General features: G+C 35.3%; 1 protein-coding gene across 13 annotated transcripts in view; it reads left to right on the forward strand.

The window, feature by feature from the left end:
* PDLIM5 (PDZ and LIM domain 5) overlaps positions 1-21,670 on the forward strand; it is a 206,859-nt gene that overhangs the window by 2,396 nt on the left and 182,793 nt on the right. For all 13 annotated transcript variants that reach the window (XM_017542411.1, XM_037743427.1, XM_037743428.1 and 10 more), the window contains exon 2: positions 1,619-1,756. In XM_017542411.1, coding sequence (XP_017397900.1) covers positions 1,661-1,756 — 96 coding nt within the window. In that variant the 5' untranslated portion in view covers positions 1,619-1,660. The remainder of the gene's footprint in view (positions 1-1,618; positions 1,757-21,670) is intronic.

The following is a 21,670-nucleotide window of genomic DNA, read 5'->3' on the forward strand; positions in this document are numbered from 1 at the left end:
AAAAAAAAACAAAAACAAAAAAACTTGGCCAGGCGCGGTGGCCCATGCTTGTAATCCCAGCACTTTGGGAGGCTGAGGCAGATGGATCACAAGGTTAAGAGGTTGAGACCATCCTGGCCTACATGGTGAAACCTCATCTCTATTAAAAATACAAAAATTAGCTGGGCGTGGTGGTGTGCCCCTGTAGTCCCAGCTACTCGGGAGGCTGAGGCAGGAGAATTACTTGAACCCGGGAGGCGGAGGTTGCAATGAGCCGATACCGCACCAGTACACGCCAGCCTGACAACAGAGTGAGACTCTGTCTAAAAAAAAAATGACAAAACAAACAAAACTCCAATCCTCTCTATCTCTCCTGCCACTGTAACAGCGAATTGGAAACTCAAATCAGACTTCTTTTTTCTTTTTAAAAATTATATGAAGGTACTACTATGAGAATCATTACTTGCACACTTAAAGCAAAACAGACAAAAGAAAATATTGAAGCACTGGTTCTTTTCTGAATTGCCAATGTCATTTGAATGCATTAAGGTTAACCCTGCACTTCTACCATATTTAGTGATAAACTTTTTCACTGAGTGGCAAATGCTTACTCTCTGCGTGGTGAGGTGTGTGTATAAAACAAAAAGCAGGTTGTGACCAACCTATCACTGTACTAGAGTATTGCCTATCCTTGACTATTTGAAGGAAAAATAGATAGCACTTTAAGTGTGGAAAATACCATGTCCCTATAGGAGGAAATACAAGTTGTAGTTCATGATTGGAGAGAATAGTTTTATGCATTGAAAAACAGCTTCTCATTTTAAAGAATTAAGTATTTGGAAAGCACGAATGGGAGCCTACTGATTTGCAGGCTCTTTCACATGTCAGAGTAACCTGGAATTTAAGTAAGTGCAATTGAAAGACTCTTGCCAATGGCAGACAAAAGAATACATGAAGTGGAGGGAAGGAGAAAATTATTTTGAATTCAATCTGAAATAAAATTTTGCTCTTTCTTATATACATTAGTGAAGTGTTGTGAAGTACTTTGAGTTAAAATTTGTATCCAAGAAGCCACAAATTGGATTGTAGCAAGTTGTGAAACAGATTAAGTGTCTAGAAGTGTGTTCTGATATGGAATTTTTAGACCCTGGAAATTGCCATGAGTGTAGAAAATTTATATTAGCTGACAGATTGCCTTTTTTATTGAGATGGAGTTTCACTCTTGGCATCCAGGCTGGAGTGCAGTGGCTGAATCTCAGCTCACCGCAACCTCCACCTCCTGGTTTCAAGCGATTCTGCTGCCTCAGCCTTCTGAGTAGGTAGGATTATAGGCGCCTACCACCACGCCTGGTTAATTTTTGTATTTTTAATAGAAAATACAAAATTTACCACATTGGCCAGACTGGTCTTGAACTCCTGACCTCAGGTGATCGGCCTCAGCTTCCCAAAGTACTGGGATTGCGAGTGTGGGCCACTGCGCCTGGCCACAGATTGCTTTTCTTAAACTGAAATTGATGAAGAACTTAATTTAGACTTACTCGCTATATCCTCTCAGCCCCCAAAACAAAATATTAAACATAATTTATGTAGTAGAGTTTCAAGTCAACATTTTTGCTGATCATCTAATTATCTTTCACAGCATCTTTCATTTTCTGTCGTTGGACTTTGAGCCATTAGAACCATGAGCAACTACAGTGTGTCACTGGTTGGCCCAGCTCCTTGGGGTTTCCGGCTGCAAGGCGGCAAGGATTTCAACATGCCTCTGACAATTTCTAGTGTAAGTAAACTTTACAGATTTTATTATAGATGTTCATTCAGTGCTTAGTCGCCAGGCTGAGTTGTTTAATTCTCTGTTGACCTATCCTTTACTTACTATCATTGCTCCTGGGATTTGATCTTGGCAAATTTGGTTATCTATAATAAAAGATGAGGAGAGTGGATTTAGTGAGGATAACCGATTTCAATTTAACTTCTTTTCTGTTTTCCCCCATGTTATCAATAATAAAATGGGAAAACCATTTAGGGACAGACTATAAATTTTTGAACTGTCCCTAATTTGGGAAATTCTCTGAATCTTAGTTTTGTTATATATAATTTTAGAAGGTTGTGCTATGGGATTTTAATCCTGTCAGTTTTAAAAGCTGTTTATTAAAAACTGTTGATCAAAATGGAATAGAATGATGGTTTTGGAATTATTTCCTCAGCTCACTTTCTGGTGGAGGTGATAGCCAGCAGTAAGATGGCCAAAAGCTAATTACCCTTGAAGAGGAAATGAAGGGCTTGGAGCTCCAACTAGATAGCCTATGAATAATTGAGATATGGCTTTTTACCTCATTAAAGATTTAGTTTGAATGTATTCTGTGTATGTATTTTAAGGATATGTTTTCATGATGATGATGATGATAGCACTGATGAGAGGAGTAATTGCAGCTTCTATTTATTGAGGTTTAACTATATGTAAGGTAGCGTTTCAGTTTCATCACCAGTAGGTAATTATTACTATTAATTACTTACATAAATTTCTAAAAGGTTCTTTTTGCATACTCAAATAAATATGAATTTCCATTCCTCCTTTACTCAAATGGTAGCATATAATACACACTGTTTTATACTTTGCTTTCTTCTCAACAATTTACCGTGGAGAACATTGTATATTAATATATAAGGAAGTTTTTTTTTTTTTAAACAATTGTATAATTTTCTTTCATAAGGAAAGTGGTAGCATATAATACACACTGTCTTTCATAGGTAGCATGTAATATACACTGTTTTATACTTTGCTTTTTTCTCAACAATTTACCCTGGAGAACATTGTCTACCTGTGTCATTTTGAAAGGTTGTGCCAATTTACACTTTTGTGCAACGCGTGAAAATACTATCTTACCAACAAACTTTTGGATTTTTACCAAGTGCTGTGAATGTGTCATCTCATTTAATTCTCATATCAACCTGCAAAATAGTGGTATTATTCCCACTGTATATAACTGCTATGAGCTCACATGGCTTGTATGGAAGAGCTGGCTTTCCAACAGTTATGCTATGCTGCCTCTTTAATAATTCACTTTACCTTATACTTAGTTAGTTTGTTTCTTTAATCAGATATTTAGAAGATTGTCATTTTGGTTAATAATATACATGTATGGATACATATATACATATATATGGATACATATGTATCCATATATATGTATATATGTATCCATACATGTATATTATTAACCAAATATAATATACATTATACATACATGTATATTATTAACATATATATATATGTATACATATTCGACATCTTATATGTATATCCATCTTTTGAAAGGTTAAAAATAAGTTTATAACACCTAAATATCCTTATTAAAATATTGCAAATCCCGTTTTACTAATGGAGTTTCCTTTGTTTCTTGGCTGTTGATTTTTTTAAAGTTATCTTTAATTTACCAATTTCTGCCTTGATTTCAGTTAGATTTTATAATTAGATTTATATGTAATCCAGCCTGCAAGTTTTAATACCTTTCATGGTTGGATGAAATTTTAAATGTAAAGCATCCATGTGAAGATGTGTCATGTGATTTATTCCTGGTTGAGGGAGTTGGTATTTTATTTCTTCTACTGACAATCTGTTATGAGAACAGGAGCAATCCTTGTTTTATGAGCAATCTCATAAAAATCCTATTTACCAGTTTTTATGTTTTGTTAGCACTTTATATTTTAAATATTCTACTTTAATTATCTAAAAAAAGTTATTATTTAGTTTAAATGCTTACTTTTTTTGCTGAAAAAAGTTCAGAAACAAATTGACACCTAAATGAGCCAAACTTGAATATCATTTTGTTGTGTGGTAATAGAAATGCAAATAGAGTATGTAGGTGAATTTTGTGGTACTGTGCCTTTAAAAAAGTTTCCTGTGCTTCACTTTCCTGGCAGACAGTTTGAGGTACTAGCTCCATGTTGTGATGCTGATACAACAGAACACTGTGTACATACATATGTGCCCTCCCCTGGCACCGAAGAAATGCTTTCCTTGTGTAGACAGAGTGCTAATTAAGGATTTTGAACATACTGATTAAAAGAGACTATGGTAACAAAGCTGCTGAGTTATTTCTGTTCTCTTACAAAAGTCTCTGCCATCTACTGTGACCTTTTTGGGCCTTGTGCAGTGGGGCATGCAATTCATTCTGGACTGGAGAGGATTGGAAGGGGAGGGGGAGGAGAGAAGGGAATGTTGGCTCAGTTGGGCTGCTAGGCTCTTGGCCTTTCATTGTAGTTATTTTTAACCCCTTGTGTGGTTTAAATATGCCTAGTATTATTGCCTAATAAAGGTTTGTGTTTAATAACTAATTTATATTGTGGTAAGATTGTTAATCTTATAAATTTTTAACTTACTCTCATCTTAATTTGTTCTTTAGTTATACTTTTTCTGCCCTAATTATGTAAAATTACTGGGATATTACTAGTCATCGGGTTCTTTAATTAATAGTATCAACAAACAATTAAAACCTGAAACCATGCTTAAAACATGTAATTTAATGATTCACTTACTTTAATAATGCATATGAAATTCCTAGCAAGGCCTAACAGTCCCTCAATTATCTTTTATAATAATATCATAAACTTTAAAAAGAAAGAAAACTATTTAGGGATTTGAAACATTAAATATTTAACCCCCATAGTTGTAGGGAACATAGCAATATGGGATTTTTTGTTTGTTTGTTTTTTACTTATTGTCCACTGAAATTAAGAAAGAAAAAATAATCAGAAGTTTGTACTTAGCTGGGAATCTGCATCTTTAGAGTTCAAAATTATACAGTTTTTCCTCTGATTAGGTATTATTATGTTGAACTCCAGAGGGTCATTTACATTCCTTTATAACATTGGAGCTCTGGAGGACTGAATTGTATTTTGAGATAACTAAGCCACTAGCAGGGACTTGAGTTTTCTTTAGATTTTATTGTATCAGCATGTGAATATTCTGAATACAACTTGTATCCTAAAGCATACAAGCTGTAACAGTTTAACACTGTACTAAAATTTCTTCGTCATCTGTATTGTATGAATTTTGCATACTGTTTTATGGGTGGATTTCTAAGATAAGATTGGCAGTTCCTGCCAGCTTTTTAAAAAGATCCTTAGGTTTCTCTAGCTGCATGATCACATGTCATTTAATTTCCGGCTACATAAGTTTGCAGGCTGTCTTTCTATGACCCTGTATTTATGGAATTGCCCTTAAGCCATGGAATGTGAGGATAGGTTTCATTGTAGCATTGTGGGTTTGTTGGGTTTTGCCGGTATATTTTATAACAAGAAATAGGAGACTTGTATAATTCAAGGCTATATTTTGGCCAGTTGATACTCTTCATGATGGAATGATAAGAAAGATAATGTATTTGTGAGTAACATCTTTTAAGTTGTTATATCCTAAAGTTGAAATACTCTGCTGTGTGTTACTTTCTCATATTTGAGCTCTTTTCTTCACTGTCAATATTTGGTTTACCTGAAGAGGATCTCCCAGTTCTCTGTAAACACATTTTAGATGTTTCTTTAAGAGATAAGAATTACATCAAACTTTTTAGTATCTAAGTAACAATGACTTTGATTCTCAAGAGTTAGGGGAAGATAAATTGTTAAAAGCTTGGACAGAATTTTAATTGGATTTGAAAAGCAGAAGAAACTTACCATTGTTTGGATGATGGAGCTCTGTTTGGGAGTCTAACACAGAACAGAGAAAGACAGAATTGTGAAATACTTTGCTGTGAATTCATTGATTAGGTAGTTATAGTAATACTTCCTAGAAGCCATTGAAGAAGATACAAAGTGGGGAGTACAAAGGTTGGATGGAAAATAAATAAGCACAGTGCTATAGAACTAGACCATGTCCTAAGACCATATTCTATGAAATGACAGATTCTGGTAAGTGTTTCTCAGTTTCATTGGGTGTAAATCTTTTGTTTGTGGGTATTGGTTTCCTTCAGGAGAAGTTAATGGAACTGATCCTCCAAGGATGAAATTTAAACATCTCAAAGTCAGCATTTTGTCCATGTTGTCCAATGCATCATGAAGACGAAGACTTTTCTTGCCATTGCTTGACTCCAAGTAAAGCTGTGAATATAGTTGAGTGATTCTCCAGAACTGCCAGCTGCAGTTTCCCTCTTAGAGGAAGACAGAAAGACTTTCAGTCTTCTCAGGTTGTAATGAGAGAGCTGTCCTACCTTGAATAAATGGGCCCATTGTTAATTTTAAGCTCTTGAGTATTTTCTTTTATATTCCCTCCCAGTTACCCTGTCATTATGCCAAGTTAGAAAATAATTTAGTTTGTATAACTATATGATGTATATTTCACATGTATATTCACTCTGCTTTAAAAACATTAATTACCCTTTGTGTGAGGTTGAGAGACCTGTCTTTTCCCATGTGGCAGTTTTATATCTTTTGTGGTCACAAATGTCAGGAATCTCAGTATAAATCCTGGAGAAATTTTTCTGCTCTATGATTTGTAAAGAAATGAAAATCCTATATTTTTTTAATTGAAAATTCGTAGTTTTAGGAAAAAAGGGGCTTGCTTATTTGATTTCAGTAAATGTTTGGCATTTTGGAAAGTGATTAAGAGAAATTTTACTGGTAGGCCAGACTTTTGTATCTGATGGAGGAAACCGCTTGTAGGGTTTGGATAAAGTAAGAATAGTAGGCCAGGCGCAATGACTCACACCTGAAATATCAGCATTTTGGGAGGACAAAGTGGGAGGAACACTTGATACCAAGAGTTTAAGGTTACAGTGAGCTGTAATCATGCCACTGTACTCCAGTCTGCACCACAGAACAAAACCCTGTCTCAAAAAGAAAAAAAAAGATAAGAATAGCACTTTAGACTTTGGGAAAGAACATTTTCATATAACCTATTCACTAATACATGAGTTAGATACATCTACCTACTTAAACTAAGAATAGATAGATAATAGATAATGTACAGCTATATATTAGAATGACCTGGATTTAAATCTTAGCTAGAAAATCAGTTCATTAATTTGAGCTTCTGATTTTCTTTGATGTATGAGAAATGCTTTGTAAATTAAAAAGTGTTATACAGGCAGATTTGATTATTATTAATTTCGAGCCTGTGAACTTTCAATTATTTTTTAGAACTTTTGAGGCAAAGAGCTTTTCTTTATGATAGTTGCTACTCACGCTGCATGTGAATACACAGTTGAGCAGTGGTCTTTGGGTCTGTGACATCCCGTTAGGAGTAGTTCTTACTCAGATTTCCATGTACCCCAGGTCCAGTCATGTGTCTTTCCCCCAGTTACAACTGTGTGGAGGAGAAATCAGGTATGATTTAGTTATTTCTAGAAGCAAATGCTGCTTTAAACAAAAAAGGAATTACTCCTTTGGTATCTTGCGAGAGATAATTATGTTTCAGCTTTGGTGTATGAGACTTTAGGCCTTTATTTTAGTATCTGAGATGCTAAAAATATTATGTGATATAAAATTTGACAAAACTAGATATTAGCTTGTGAAATAACAATATGTGGATGTATTTGCAAATAAATGACCTAATGGGAATGAAAAGAGAAAACATTAATTAACTAAAGAACAGTGACCGTGATGTCTACTGATTGTTTAGGTATTCTATGTTTGGACCACTGTATAGTCTTGTTGAGAAGATAGGTTTGGTTCCTTAATTAACAGAGAGGGAAAAAATCACTTTTCTAGCATACTTGGTTTATTAAGAGTTTTTTTTTTAAAAGGTAATAAACTGTGAATGGACAAAGCAGAGAATATTGAATGAGTATTTCCTTATTCCTTCACCTTTTTTCTTATATTTTTTCTTTCCTGATGTTTAAGTATAGTTATCTACCCTTCTGTAAATACTCAGATTTCTTTTATGGCTGATGTTGTCACTCATTTTTTATGACAATTACTAGAACAAAGTTCACCAGCCTTGTTGGCATTTAGCAACTGGGCTCCCAACTGGGCTAAGTAGTTGTAGTAAATATTCCTAATAGGTCTGAATAGAGGAGAGTAAAATGAACTGGAAAAGTTAATAGGATGGAATGAGAAAGAAAAAGTTAGATGAGAGGAGAAAATAAAGAGTACATTTTTAAAAGGCCACAGTGTTTCAGATTTGTTACTTAAGAAATCTTCTTGCTTAATCCTTTACCTCTCCTCCCTTTTAGTTTCTTAATTCAGAAGATACATGAGCATATAGGGGGAAATGTCTCCTGGTGCCCTGCTGATCATTTCCCCTTTCTGGAAGCAACCAGTGTTAGTAGTATACTTCCAGAGATTGTCTTTATAGGTATATCTGCTCCCTGCCCTCCTTTTAACGCAAATAGTATCCTTAATAGAAATACTTATTTTTTTGGCATTTTGTTCACTTAACCCAACATTAGTAAATATATCTTCATTCCTTTTTCACAGCTACACTGTGTTTGGATTTGCCGTAATTTTTTAAATTAGTTTCTATTGATAGACAATTAGATTTTTTATAGTCTTGTGCTTTTACTGACACTGCAGTATAAGTTTTGCCCATATATATACATATATATAAATGTAGACATTTAGATTTTTTCTAGTCTTTTGCTTTTACTGTCACTGCAGTTAAGTTTTGCCCATATATGTGTCTATATATATATGTATATTTGTCATATAAATTCCTGTAAATGGAATTGCTGAGTCAGAGGGTTATATGCATTTGTAATTTTGACTGATACTGCCAAATATCTTTATGGAGACACTCCTACTCACTAGTATGAGGATGCCTGTTTCCCCATACCTATACTAGCTTGAGTTTCAACAGACCTTGATCTTTTCCAGTCAGATGGGCCAGTTTCCACCTGTCTTCTTTTTACGGGGCTAGTCACAGCATTTTACAAAGGATTTTCTGTGTTTTTAAGTGGTTTGTTTTCCATTTTGCAAGAGAATCTAGAATATGAAAACATGCTGCCCTTCATTAAATGATACCATTAATTTCTTAGGGATGTCATTTTCTGAATTCTTTCATCCAGAGCTTTTATTACTAATTATCTCTATCATTTGTTTCCCATTTCTAAACTAACCTCCTCTCTTTCTTGACCTGTTATTCACAATTGCATGGCGAAAGATTTTGTGTTTTTGGCATAGTGCCCCGTCATAGACTTTGTGGAAAATCAAGCAAATCACATTTAATGGACTCAAAGTTCCTTTGGAGTCTCCTCAGTAGGCTGATATGCAATTGACCTTGAACAACATAGGTTTTAGGAATACCAGCCTCCTGTGCAGTCAGAAATCTATGTAGAACTTTTGACTCCCCCAAAACTTAGCTACTGATAGCCTACTGTTGACCAGAAGCCTTAACCCATAATATAAACAATTGATTAATGAATATTTTGTATGTTATACATAGTAAATATTCTTAGAATAAAATAAGCTGGAGAAAGCATTATTTAAAAGTCATAAGGAAGAGAAAAATATATTTACTGTTCATTAAGTGAAAAGGAGTCATCATAAAGTGAGGAAGAGGAAGGGCTGGTCTTGCTGTCTCGGTGTGGCAGAGGTGGAATAGGTGGAGGTGAAAGGGAAGCAGGAGAGGTGGGCACACTTGATGTAACTTTTATTGAAAAAAATCTGCCTATAAGTGGACCTGTGCAGTTCAAACCTGTGTTGTTCAAGGGTCAACTGTATTGTGTGGTTTTGAATTTTAGTCTTCTCTAGCTACTTTTATGTGATGTGACAAGGAGACTGACCATTATAAGGTATTCACTATGGTCCTAGGACTGGCAAATTTTACCCTTATTAGCCTCAGTGTATTTTTATTAACATTTATTAGCCAATGGAACTTAACTGAAGTCAGGTAGGTTTATAGAGTAGGTATACTAGTGTGTGTCACAGGGAGCAGCAGTTGCCAACACTGTATGTGTTGGTAACTATGGTAACAGAAAGAGTAAGGATTCCAGGGATTTTTTTTTTTTTATGGTAAAGATGGAAGAAAGGAATTTCCCTTTGGTGTGTTGCTGTAAATGTTAAATATAATGAGAAGAGTTTCGAGTTAGAGAAGAATTTGCAGCATTTGTTATTTGAATTCTGTGAATTGTTAAATGTTTTCCCCCAAGGTCTGGAAATTGATTTAACAATGGCCACTGTACTTCATGATAATTGTCCTGGCTAAATTTTAATTGAAGAAAGAGAAAGTAGTTATTATAATAACATTAACAATTTGATGCTGTTTACATTGTTTGGATCAGGGATTTAAGTGTTGTGATTCAGTTCCATTGAGATCTGATTACAGCCCAGTATTTTTCAAATGGTTTCTGGGATATTAACTTTTGGAAGTGGTAAAATTAAGAAATTTAGTAATTTGTATAATGCTATCCAGAGCAGACTATGAGTAGGTTTGTTCTGAAAGTATTTTTCTTCTTGAGAAAAAGGTACTGGAGGACAATGCTGGTCTGAACTCCTGACCTCAAGTGATCCTCCTGTCCTAGCCTCCCAAAGTGTTGGTATTATAGGCCTGAAGCACTGGGTCAGGTCTGTGTGTTTCTTAACCAGAGAATAGATCCTAGAGAATCAAAGACTTGTCTGTACGAGAGTACTGAGATTATTAACAAAAAAATATAAGTGGTTTCCAGATTGACTACTAGTCAGAATCATCAGTGAGACTTTAAAAGTGTAGATTCCAGGACTTTGACCCAGACTTTGAATTTAAGATATTTAGAGTTTCATTAGACTCTGCATTTTTAACATGCTTTCTAGATGTTTCTCCTGTACCAGTTGGGTTCCATTTTGTATACTTATGTTTGGGAACTTATGTAGCTTTGCTTTTGTAAAAACAAAAAGTATATTTTTATTATGAAGCTTTTGTTACTTAGATCATTTCAGCAAAAAGGTTAAGGGTAAGTTACTTGGGATCTGAACTGGAATTGACTAAATAATGTGACAGTTCTGTTTTTATCCAACTGCCAGTTTCTTCCTTGTTTTTCAGAGTTCAGGCACCATAGATCAAGTCTTTTTTAGAAGTAAATAGCAGTTTTAATAACATATGACATCAGGTAGTTAGTTTTGTTTATTATGCTGTAAACACCTCTATGACAAATCAAAGATTTGAAGGACTTTGAAATTGGCATGCTATTTATAATATTTTAATGCTTTAACAGTTAATACTGAATGTTAGATTTATGAAAGAGAAATCCTTGGCTGTACTAGGTTTTGTTTTATACCTCATGATAAAGTGGTTACATTAAAGTTAAAACAAACAAGTTACAGTCTTTTAAGACCATGGCCAGGGAAATCAATTCAAATTTTGGGATTCTATATTAGATTTCACAGCAGTACAGTTTAAATACAATTAATAGTTCATATATTTTATTAGATCATGAGCCCCTCTTATCCCTCAAGAAAATCCCCAAGTCTTATTTATTCAAGATTACTTTAGAATTCCCAGTACATATTCAGTAATTATTGATTAATGATCACAGTGGTAATAGAGGACGAATGGGAAGCTGGGTTGCATTTGCAATCAAGTCTCTTCTAGATTTATTAGTGAACCTGATTGATTGAATTAAGTGATGAAACGTTTTAATGAAACATTTTGGTTTTCCTTGTTTTCAATCCTAATAAGCATTAAGTTTCTAGGAAATGCCCTAGAGGTTACTTTATGTGATAGACCCTTACTTCCCAAGGTAGTCTTCTCGTGTATCGCCAGGATTTGTGTTTTGTCTTTTTGACCCAACAGTTCTACTTCTGTTCTTTAGTGTCCTGCACAACAAACATGCATGTTTGCACATTACAGCCTTTCAAATAGGTGAATGAATTATATTTCCCTTTGAGTCTTGTGGATATTCTGTAAGAAGACATTTCATCAAATGTTTTCCTCATGAGTTTCCCTATCTTCACATCCCTTAGCATTTACCTTTAGAAGTAGTGTAGGTTTTAAATGTCTCTTTAAGTCAACTCCTCGAACTGAACCTAATACCACAGATGTATTAAGACCAATGCAAAGGTTTAAAGTGAGAAAACTGATTTTTGTTTGATTCGATAGTGGGATTTAGAAACTGTTCTGAGCAGTAGGCTTGATGGAACCTTAACTTTATTTCTCTGTGTACTTTTTTTTTGGTGATGGGGTCTTGCTCTGGAGTGCAGTGGCACAATCAGAGCTCCATACAGCCTTGAACTCCTGGCCTGAAGTCATCCTCCTGCCTTAGCCTCCCAAGTTGCTGGAACTACAAATGTGTGCCACTGTGCCTGGCTAATATTTTACATTTTTTTGTAGAAATAAGCTCTCGCTTTGTTGCCCAGGCTGGTCTCAAACACCTGGGCTCAAGTGATCAAGGGATTATAGGAGTGAACCACGGTGTCTGGCATTTGTGCATTCTTGCACTGCTTGAAATTTTTGCAATTTGTATGTCTTCGGTTTAAGAGAAGACATAAAAAGAGAAAGAAAAGTAAACTTGGTCTATGCTTGGTACATGTGCAAATTTAGACTTGTCTGGATAATATGGAGATTAGGAGAGCCTAAGAGAAGCAGGTTTTTTTTTTTTTTTTTTTGTGGTGTGTGTGTGTGTGTGTGTGTGTGTGTGTGTGTGTGTGTGTGTGCGCGCGCGTGCGCGTGTTGTGTTTGCATGAGAAATCAAAGACTCATGAGAAGAAATTTAGGAAAAAGATAATTGAAGTGTATTCAAACTTAGTCCTTGTAGATTTTATTGTTACTGCTACCATCTTTTAGGAAAAATTGGTAAATTATCAGTATGGCAGGTTATGTCCTGTTGGTATGGTTGTCTAGTACTGACCTTCTCTTGAATGATACGTGTCAGAGCCATAAGAAGAGGTGATAGTCAACACATATTTTTTTATCTCTTACCATGTTCTGGGCCTTGGATATAGAGTGTGCTTTTCCATTTTCTGACAAAGGCCACATGGGACATGATATGAAATGTAGGAAGGAGCTTGGACTTAGGAAAGGACATAAATATAATCAAATCTGGGAAAGGAAAAGATGAGCGTTGATTATACAGCCTATGTCAAGGTTGCAGGGAACTTCTAGACTAGGATTTATAGAACCCATGGGGCAGACACAGCCAGCTATGTGCTCTGTACTGTTGTACACACTGAAAATACAGAGATAAACAAAGTTATGCACCTTGTAGTCTACTAAGAGGAAATGGTAACTCACAAGTTAAAAAAAAAATAAGCAATGTAATGTAATAAGGTGATGTGCCAGACAGTAACTGGGAGAAGGGGATGGGTATCTGGGGGTAAGAGTTTCATTTGAGATTGGGCAGTCAAGACAGGCCCTCTGAGGAGGCAGCGTTGATGTAAGTATGAGAACTAATCATGCAAAGGGCTGGGAAAACACATTGCAGGCACAGAGATTAGCAAGTGCAGGGGCCTTGAGGCAGGAAAGAGCTGAATGTGTGCAAGAAATAGAAAGGAGGTTAATGTGGCAGAAAGGCTGTGAGCAAGGAGGAAGGTGAGTGAGATTAGGGAGTATGTCCATTGGCAGGATGAGAGATAAAGAGGTTCTTGGTAATGAGGAGGATAACATTGGAGGCCATGGTAGGAGAACTCCTGGGGATTTTAGATGGGCTTTGATTCTTCTGGATTAGAGCTGAGCTAGAGAGAGTGGGTTACTATTACTGTGACCTTACCATATCTTCAGGCTGGTATGTTTCATAAATTGCCTTTAATAGAAATTCCAAGGCAAGAGTTTGAAATTTTTTTTTTTGAGCAAAGGAATAACTATAGCCTTCTGAGGTGACTGTTTGGAAATAAAACACTCATTTTAATATATGTTTGTTTTGAAAATTTTTATTGATAGTTCTAACACATACCTGATGGTTTTTTCATTATTGGCACACTGATTACATTTTTCCTGTTTTGTGTTCTTTTACTTTTTTTTGTTTGAGACAGAGTCTCTTGCTCTATCGCCCAGGCTGTAATGCAGTGGTATGATCTCGGCTCACCTCAGCCTCGGCCTCCCAGGTTCAAGTGATTCTCCTGCCCTAGCCTCCTGAGTATTGGGGACTAAAGGCATGCATCACCACACCTGGCTAGTTTTTTGTATTTTTAGTAGAGATGGGTTTTTACCGTGTTATCCAGGATGGTCTCAATCTCCTGATCTCATTATCTGCCTGCCTCGGCCTCCCAAAGTGCTGGGATTACATGTGTGAGCCACCGCACCCAGCTAAATTTTGTTATTTTTATTGTAAGATGCAGCTTGTTTCCCAGATGCCTTTTGTTTTCATTTCTTTGTGATGTTATGACCTTTTCTACTCTAATAAAGAAATGTTGCATACACATTCAGTAGCTGTTTACAAATTATGCTGGTAACACATTTATTAAAATTTGCCGCAAAGATAAAGTGAGTGTTAGGATGTTTATTCTAGGTCAGATCTGTGGAGCTGAAAAAAGTTTTATAATATGTCTGTTTTTAAAAAGAGTTTTTAGCCAATTGGTTGGTTAATATGCCCAATGCCAAGAATTACAGTTTGTGTCCCTTTTATTATTTCTAGTGGAGGGTGTTTATAAGTTTTAATATGTTTTTCATTTCTGAACTTTCAGAGAGATTACTTGATTAGAGTTAACATCTAGTTTCAGTAAATTCAGATTTTCAACCTTAAACATATTGTAATGGACAAAAATGTCATCAATATCATATAGCTCTAGGTCCTCAGTAGTAGATAATAATGCCTATATTATGAAGTAATAAATTATGTAACTTCATGCTTCATATTTGTATTGGTCTGTTCTCACACTGCTAGTAAAGACATATCCAAGAGTAGGTAATTTATAAAGGAAAGAGATTTAATTGACTCACAGTTCCACATGGCTGGGAGGCCTCACAATCACGATGGAAGTGAAGTCATGTCTTACATGGTGGCAGGCAAGAGAAGAGATCATGTGCAGGGGAACCCACCTTTATAAACCTGTCAGATTTTGTGAGACTTACCCACTATCACAAGAACAGCATGTCAGGGACCTGCCCTCATCGTTCAGTTACCTCCCACCAGGTCCCTCGTATGACGTGGGAATTATGGGAGCTATAATTCAATATTTGGGTGGGGACACAGCCAAACCATGTCAGTATTTAAGATCAGCTTTTTATAAATTCAGGGTAACGAGTTTTTCTTTGAGTTTTGGGGAATAGTTGGAAAATACTGCTTTAAAACCAATGTATAAATTACCTGTTATATTAAATATGATAATATAATACACTATAAAGTCTACTTGAGAGATAGTTTTGTAAATGATTTTATCTTAAAATAGTACTTAATTTCTAGCCTTGGTGGGGGGAACTTCAGGTAACCATGAATATATAGTGATGAATGGTCAAATATCTGTAAACATTATATTATTAAAGCTAATATATTGGTATTGTATTTTTTATTGGCTTTTTTCACAGCAGTCTTTTGTGGTATGTTTCTTCCAACATACCACTTTAGGATTACATTTTTAGTGAACTATATTCTACACATTGTTGATTGTAGTTATTACAGGTGCCAGCCCAGGAACAGAATGCCTGTGTGTGGATCCTGGCTCTGTAATTTTCCAGTTGTAATTTACCACTGGTCAAATTATTGAACAGTGTCCCAAGTTACTTACCTGTTAAGTAAGGGTAAAAATATTTACACCATGGGATTGTTGAGAAAATTAAATAAATGAACACTTGTAAGGTTTTTAGAAGTGTGTGGCACACAATAATTACCAAGTTAAGGTAACCTAATAATAACAATGTAAATTATCTTATAATAAGTATATCCTAGTAATATGCAGTTGAAACCGTTTTGAAACTATTATTGAAATAATATTTCTAGATGCCTCATTTCTTAGGTAACATCATCTTTGAAATTCAGTTCTGCTCCTCTTTTTTGAAGGTTTTAATGTAGGATTTTCTAGAAGCACTTTTTAAAATAGACGTGTGTGCCCACATACACACACACTCTCACACACACCCTGTAGTTTGGATCGAATTACTTATGAATTATCTTCTTTATAGTCAGTATATAATAAATATTTGTTGAATGAGTGGTCCATTTCCTTCTTCCATCTGTCATGATCTGGCATAAACTCTCAAAGAGTTTTGAAAAGAGAGTTGGCACTAGAACTTCCAATTAGACATTCTTTCCACAGTGATTGCCATTCAGTGTAGTTTTTTTTTTTTTTTTTTTTTTTTTTTTTTTTTTTTTTTTTTTTTTTTTTGTAGATTCTTTTAAAGTAGCATGATGTACAGTATTGCTGGTGATAGGCAGTTGCTCCAGGGAACAGTTTTCTTCTGCAGTGAGGATGAATTTGATTGCAAGAGAGAATATATAAGTGGAATGAATGTAGACTAGATGAACTAGGCAATGTACCTGCCATTTGTACTATTGCTTTCTAGGTGTTTTTGTGATATCAGCTGCCTCTGTGTGGAGGTCTCCACGCTCCTTATCTTGCCATCCTGCATCCCTGGCGGTGGCCAACTGGACTAACATGAGTGCCTGCCCTAAATGCAGCACTTACAGAGAAAGTTAGGAGATTTGTATGTTGTCGCACTAGTTACAAGCTTTGTGAACTTCATGAAGTAAATTACAAAATTTAGCAAATCTGAACTTCAGTCATATATTGCTCACTTATTGATTTATTTACTCATTCCACAAATATTTATTCAACATTTATTATATGCGGGACATTGTCCTAGGAACTAAAGAAACAGCAGTGGATAAAACAAAGTATGTGCCCTCTCAAATCTATATTTTAGGGAGGTAAAGAAGATACAATAAACAAAAATAAATGATGATATAATAGTATGGAGCAAAACAAAGAGGTATAGGGAAAGAGTGGCAGTTGTGTGGGGGTTCCATAATTTGTAGAAGGTGAGCAAATAAGGTAACTTTTGAGCAGAGATACGGAAAAAGTTCAGCAATAGTATTCAAAGCAAAGGGTGAAGACCCTGAGGTTTGCTTGGCTTGTTCAAGGAACAGCAAGGCTCCAATGGCTGGAGTAGACAGAATAAGGGGAAGAATGGTAAGAGATGATTCTAGAGAGCTAGAATCTAGAGAAGGTAATTACTTCTCAAGATTAGCTGTGTTAAAATCCTGCACTATGGTTAGTTGATGGGACAGAAGCACTTTTTCCTTGAATTAAAATGAGGCCGTGTCAACATAGTGAGTTTTTTGTTTGTTTTTGGTAAGCAGTAAATATTTTCTCTCAAGTTCGAAATGTCTGCCGATTGCAATGTTGTCTTATTAAGAACTGATGTTAATTATTAATACTATTTGAAGTTTTAAAAGGTTGCAAATAGTGATATTTGCATTCTTGGTACTGTTGTTTGATATGTAGGAAGAGTAACTGTGAATGAGAAGTGGAGTCAGATTAAATACATAGTTCAGTGATAATTTTTATGGATTGGTGACTAATTTATTTTCATTCCCATCATCCTAACAATAATACTCACTTTAAAAATTAAGATGTAATAAAATTACTTTTGTCTTTACACCAAGATTTCAGCTTGAAAATGGAGGCTGAGAAATTTTAGAATCTTTTGGGTGATCATCAAGGTAACGTGCAGATTATTCTAGGCATATTAGCATGTTGAATGTTTTAGCCTGTTTAGGGATTTGTCAAGTAACATTTGAAATTGCTTTTTAAATTTTTCATTCAGAAATCTTTCTTGGGAAACTTTGGTGTCATTCAGAGAATGATCATTAAAGCATTTCATTTATACCCTTTTTTGTTGTTGTTTTTGTTTTCGTTTGAGACAGTCTTGCCCTGTTGCCCAGGATGGAGTGCAGTGGTATGATCTCAGCTCATTGCAACCTCTGCCTCCTGGGTCAAGTGATTCTTCTGCTTTAGCCTCCCAAGTGGCTGCATTACAGGTGTGCGCCACCATGCTTAACTAGTTTTTGCATTTTTGGTAGAAATGGGGTTTCACCATATTGGCCAGGCTGGTCTCAAACTCCTGACCTCAGGTGATCTGCCTGCTTCAGCCTCCCAAAGTGCTGGGATTACAGGTGTGAGCCACTGTGGCTGGCCCATTTACACTTTTTGAAGATAGCTAATTTACCTGGTGACTGGTAGCCACAAACCAATTGTCCTGGCTTCTGTTGTAGTCATTAGACTGTTTTTATTACAATTCTGTTTTTTATTTTTACTTTTTAGAGACAGGGTCTTGCTCTGTCTCCCAGGCAGGCATGATCACAGCTCACTGTAATCTCCGTCTCTTGGGCTGAAGGGATCCTCCTGCCTCAGCCTCCTGGGTAGCTGGGATTACAGGCACATGCCATCATGTGTAGCTAATTTTTTGAAATTTGTTGTAGAGATGGGGTCTTGCCATTTTGACCAGGTTGGTCTCGAACTATTGGACTCAGGCTGTTCTCCTGCCTTGACTTTGCAGAGTGCTGGGATTATAGGCATGAGCTACTGAAGCCAGTTGAAATTTTCAATAAAAATAGCTAAGTATTTTCTTGAGAAGGCACAGTTTTTCCAAAGAATTTTTCTGATCAACTTTGATTCCTTTTAACACAAGTTTTATTATTGTTAGACAATTATCGAAATTTTCCCAATGAAAAGTTTTATAATGAACTTTATTGCTCTTTGGGTCAATGAAACTTCTGCCCTCCCCTGCTTTTTTTTTTTTTTTTTTTTTTGCCTAAAGGTGGGGAAAGACATGCTGGAAATTTTCTCTTCAAAGGAGGTTGCTGTATAAAGGAGGGATTTATTCTAACGGAGAGCTCCTTTCTAAATTCGGTTTATTGGTAATGCTCTGAATGCCATGCAGATGATATGCCTCTCTAGCCTTGGTAACAGTTTAAAAACTTAATTTTCAGTAATTCTGTTAAGGAAGTATTTTCTTCAACAAAATTTGGGAGTTGATTTAGCAGGCTGTTTAACTACGGTCTTGCATTTGGTTTTTAGATAATTCAGATTTTTTGTAAATACAATGGAGTCTTGAGTTTCATGGTCAAATATGGCCTTCCCTAGAAATGATGATGAGTATTTGCATTAGGGTTAATTCTTTTATAGTCTTTGTTTAAATGAAAATAAAAATAAAAACTAGTAGAAAAATTGTAGAATCATGGTTACCAGGGTTAAGGGGTACGGGAACACGGGGAGTTGTTTAATGATTATAGTTTCTGTTTTGCAAGATGAAAAGTTCTATAGTTCTTTTGCACAGCAATGTGAATATACTTAACGTTACTAACTATATATTTTAAAATGGCATACATTTAAAAATGGTTAAGATGGTTAAAAAATATGAGAAAAATAGTAGCATACTGACCTGGATTTTTAAAAATTACCTCAGGGATTTGTTTAATTATGGTAATATGATTTTTTAACTATATTGAACAGATTTACTAGGATATAACCTCTATATTTCAAGACAGCGTAAAGTTTGTCAGAATTGGCAAATCAACTCCCAGTTCAATAACTCTAAGGCAGTTTTGTTATGCCTTCTCTTAAAAACAAACAATCACTATAAATATTTGGTATATATTTCTCTTAGGTCATTTCAACTATTAGGTAACTCTTGACATTGTATCATTTCTAAACTAAAAACAAATATGTCATAAGTATAATTCATGCCTACATGTCTCAGGAGAATAAAGTGTGGATGCACTTGATAATTTAGTATTAACTGTTGAATACTCTGAAACCTGATTCTACACATACATTATTTCTGATTGTGTATTATTTATAATTACAGTATTTTATCTTGGGTAGATAAGAATGTCACTTTGTTTTTAGTTAACCCAAACCTTTCCAATCATTTAAAAGTAAAGCCTAAAGAATTGTTATATTTTTATTAAGAGTTAGTTCCTTTCTCCCCTTGTCTATTTTTAAAAAATAATTTATAACTAGAGGAAGAAAAACATAAACTTACTTTTTGATTATAAAAAATTATACATGTATATATTCCAATTGAAACTGCATAGGAAACAATGACAACAAAAATGGTAAAAACAAAACAGTAAAACTCCCTACCAAACCTGAAATCCAACTACTGAGGAAACTATTGACATTTTTGTGAATATTTGTAAAAACAGACACTTTACTGACATTCTTTATGTAACAGTATAGCTTGGATCTTCATCATGAGTATATAAAGAACTTTATCATCCCTTTTTTGGTTGTATGTTGTTCTACAGTGCCGGTTTCATACTTAAGTTTTTTGTGCTTCTATGTAGATAGTTTAGATGTAACAAACAAGGGATACAGGGGCAGGATATCCCAACTCTTGAGAATTTGGTCCTGGGAGCTAGCCATCATGGGTTCAAAGCACAGTAATGACACTTTCTTACTGTGTAACCTAGAGTAAGTTATAAAGGTCAAGGTCTCAGTTTTCTTATTTGTGAAATAGTTATTAACAGCATGCCTGTATTATAGTGTTCCCGTGAATATTGAGTTCCTATTTTTGAAGCACTTGGAACATTATCTGGAAGACTATGCCTTATTAATATAAACTTTTTAATGTTATTATGGATTCTATGATTGTTAATATTTTAAGATAGAGATTTAGGTGTTTACTTCAAGCATCTATACATGATCCTTCCCAGCTTCCATGTCTTCAAAAGTTTGTGCATGATATTTTCTTGTGTCTGTTGGTTGGAGATGGGGTGAGGAAAGAGTGGTAGAAATAGGAGGTATAGGATTTAGAGATTTGAGTAGAGTTACTATTGGCAGTTATCCATTTTTTTCCAGCCGTATTGCCTTTGGGATATCTTGGGTGGCCTTTGACTATAGCTGCTCTCAGTAGAGCCAGCCCTGCTATATCCTGGAATTTAGGAAATAGTTTTAAAGGTTTTCAACTCAGAGGCAGTAAAAGGGCAATTTAAATTATTGTGAGTTAGTAAATTTTGGCATGCAGTCCAGCTTGGAGATACACTCCTGTAACCTTACAGAGCATTTTCTTGATTCGTTTGTTTAAATGTTATTAAAGTATTGAAAGTGACCTGTATTATCTGAGAGACATTCCTTTTTTGGAATTGGCCTTTTTGACTTTTCTCCATGGTTTTCTTTAAAAGTTAAAACTTGGAGGAAAAGAGTAAGACTGTGGCTTTTATTTTTTATTTTAAAGTAGTTTTTAAAGTGGTCAGTAATAGAAGAAATGTAATGAAACAAAAAAGTTAAAATTTGGCTTATGGTTTTATATATACAGCTGACTTCTAAACCACATGAATTTGAACTGCATGGGTCCATTTGTGTGAGGATTTTTTGCAATAAAAATTATACCAACTGTGCTTGTCTGGCCTGCCTCCCCTTCCACCTCCTTCACCTTTTTTGCCTCTGCTACCCCTGAGACAGTAAGACCAATCCCTTTTCTCCTCCTTAGCCTACTCCACATGAAGAAAGATGACAAGGATGAAGATTCTTTTGCTGATCCATTTCCACTTAATGAATAGTGAATATTTTTTCTCTTCCTTATAATTTTTTTAAAAAAATTATTTCTTTAGCTTACTTTAAGAATATATATAGTATCAACCAGGTGTGGTGGCTCAGGCCAGGTGCAGTGGCTCATTCCAGCACTTTGGGAGGCCAAGGTGGATGGATTACGAGGTCAGGAGTTCGAGACCAGCCTGACCAACATGGTAAAACCCTCTCTCTAGTAAAAGTACAAAAATTAGCCAGTCATGGTGGTGGGTCCCTGTAATCCCAGCTACTCATGAGGCTGACAGGAGAATCACTTGAACCTGGGAGGTGGAGGTTGCAGTGAGCTGAGATCATGCCACTGCACTCCAGCCTGGGTGACAGA

The sequence above is a fragment of the Cebus imitator genome, unplaced genomic scaffold (genome assembly GCF_001604975.1).
Source record: "Cebus imitator isolate Cc_AM_T3 unplaced genomic scaffold, Cebus_imitator-1.0 Scaffold144, whole genome shotgun sequence".
Lineage (NCBI taxonomy): Eukaryota > Metazoa > Chordata > Mammalia > Primates > Cebidae > Cebus > Cebus imitator.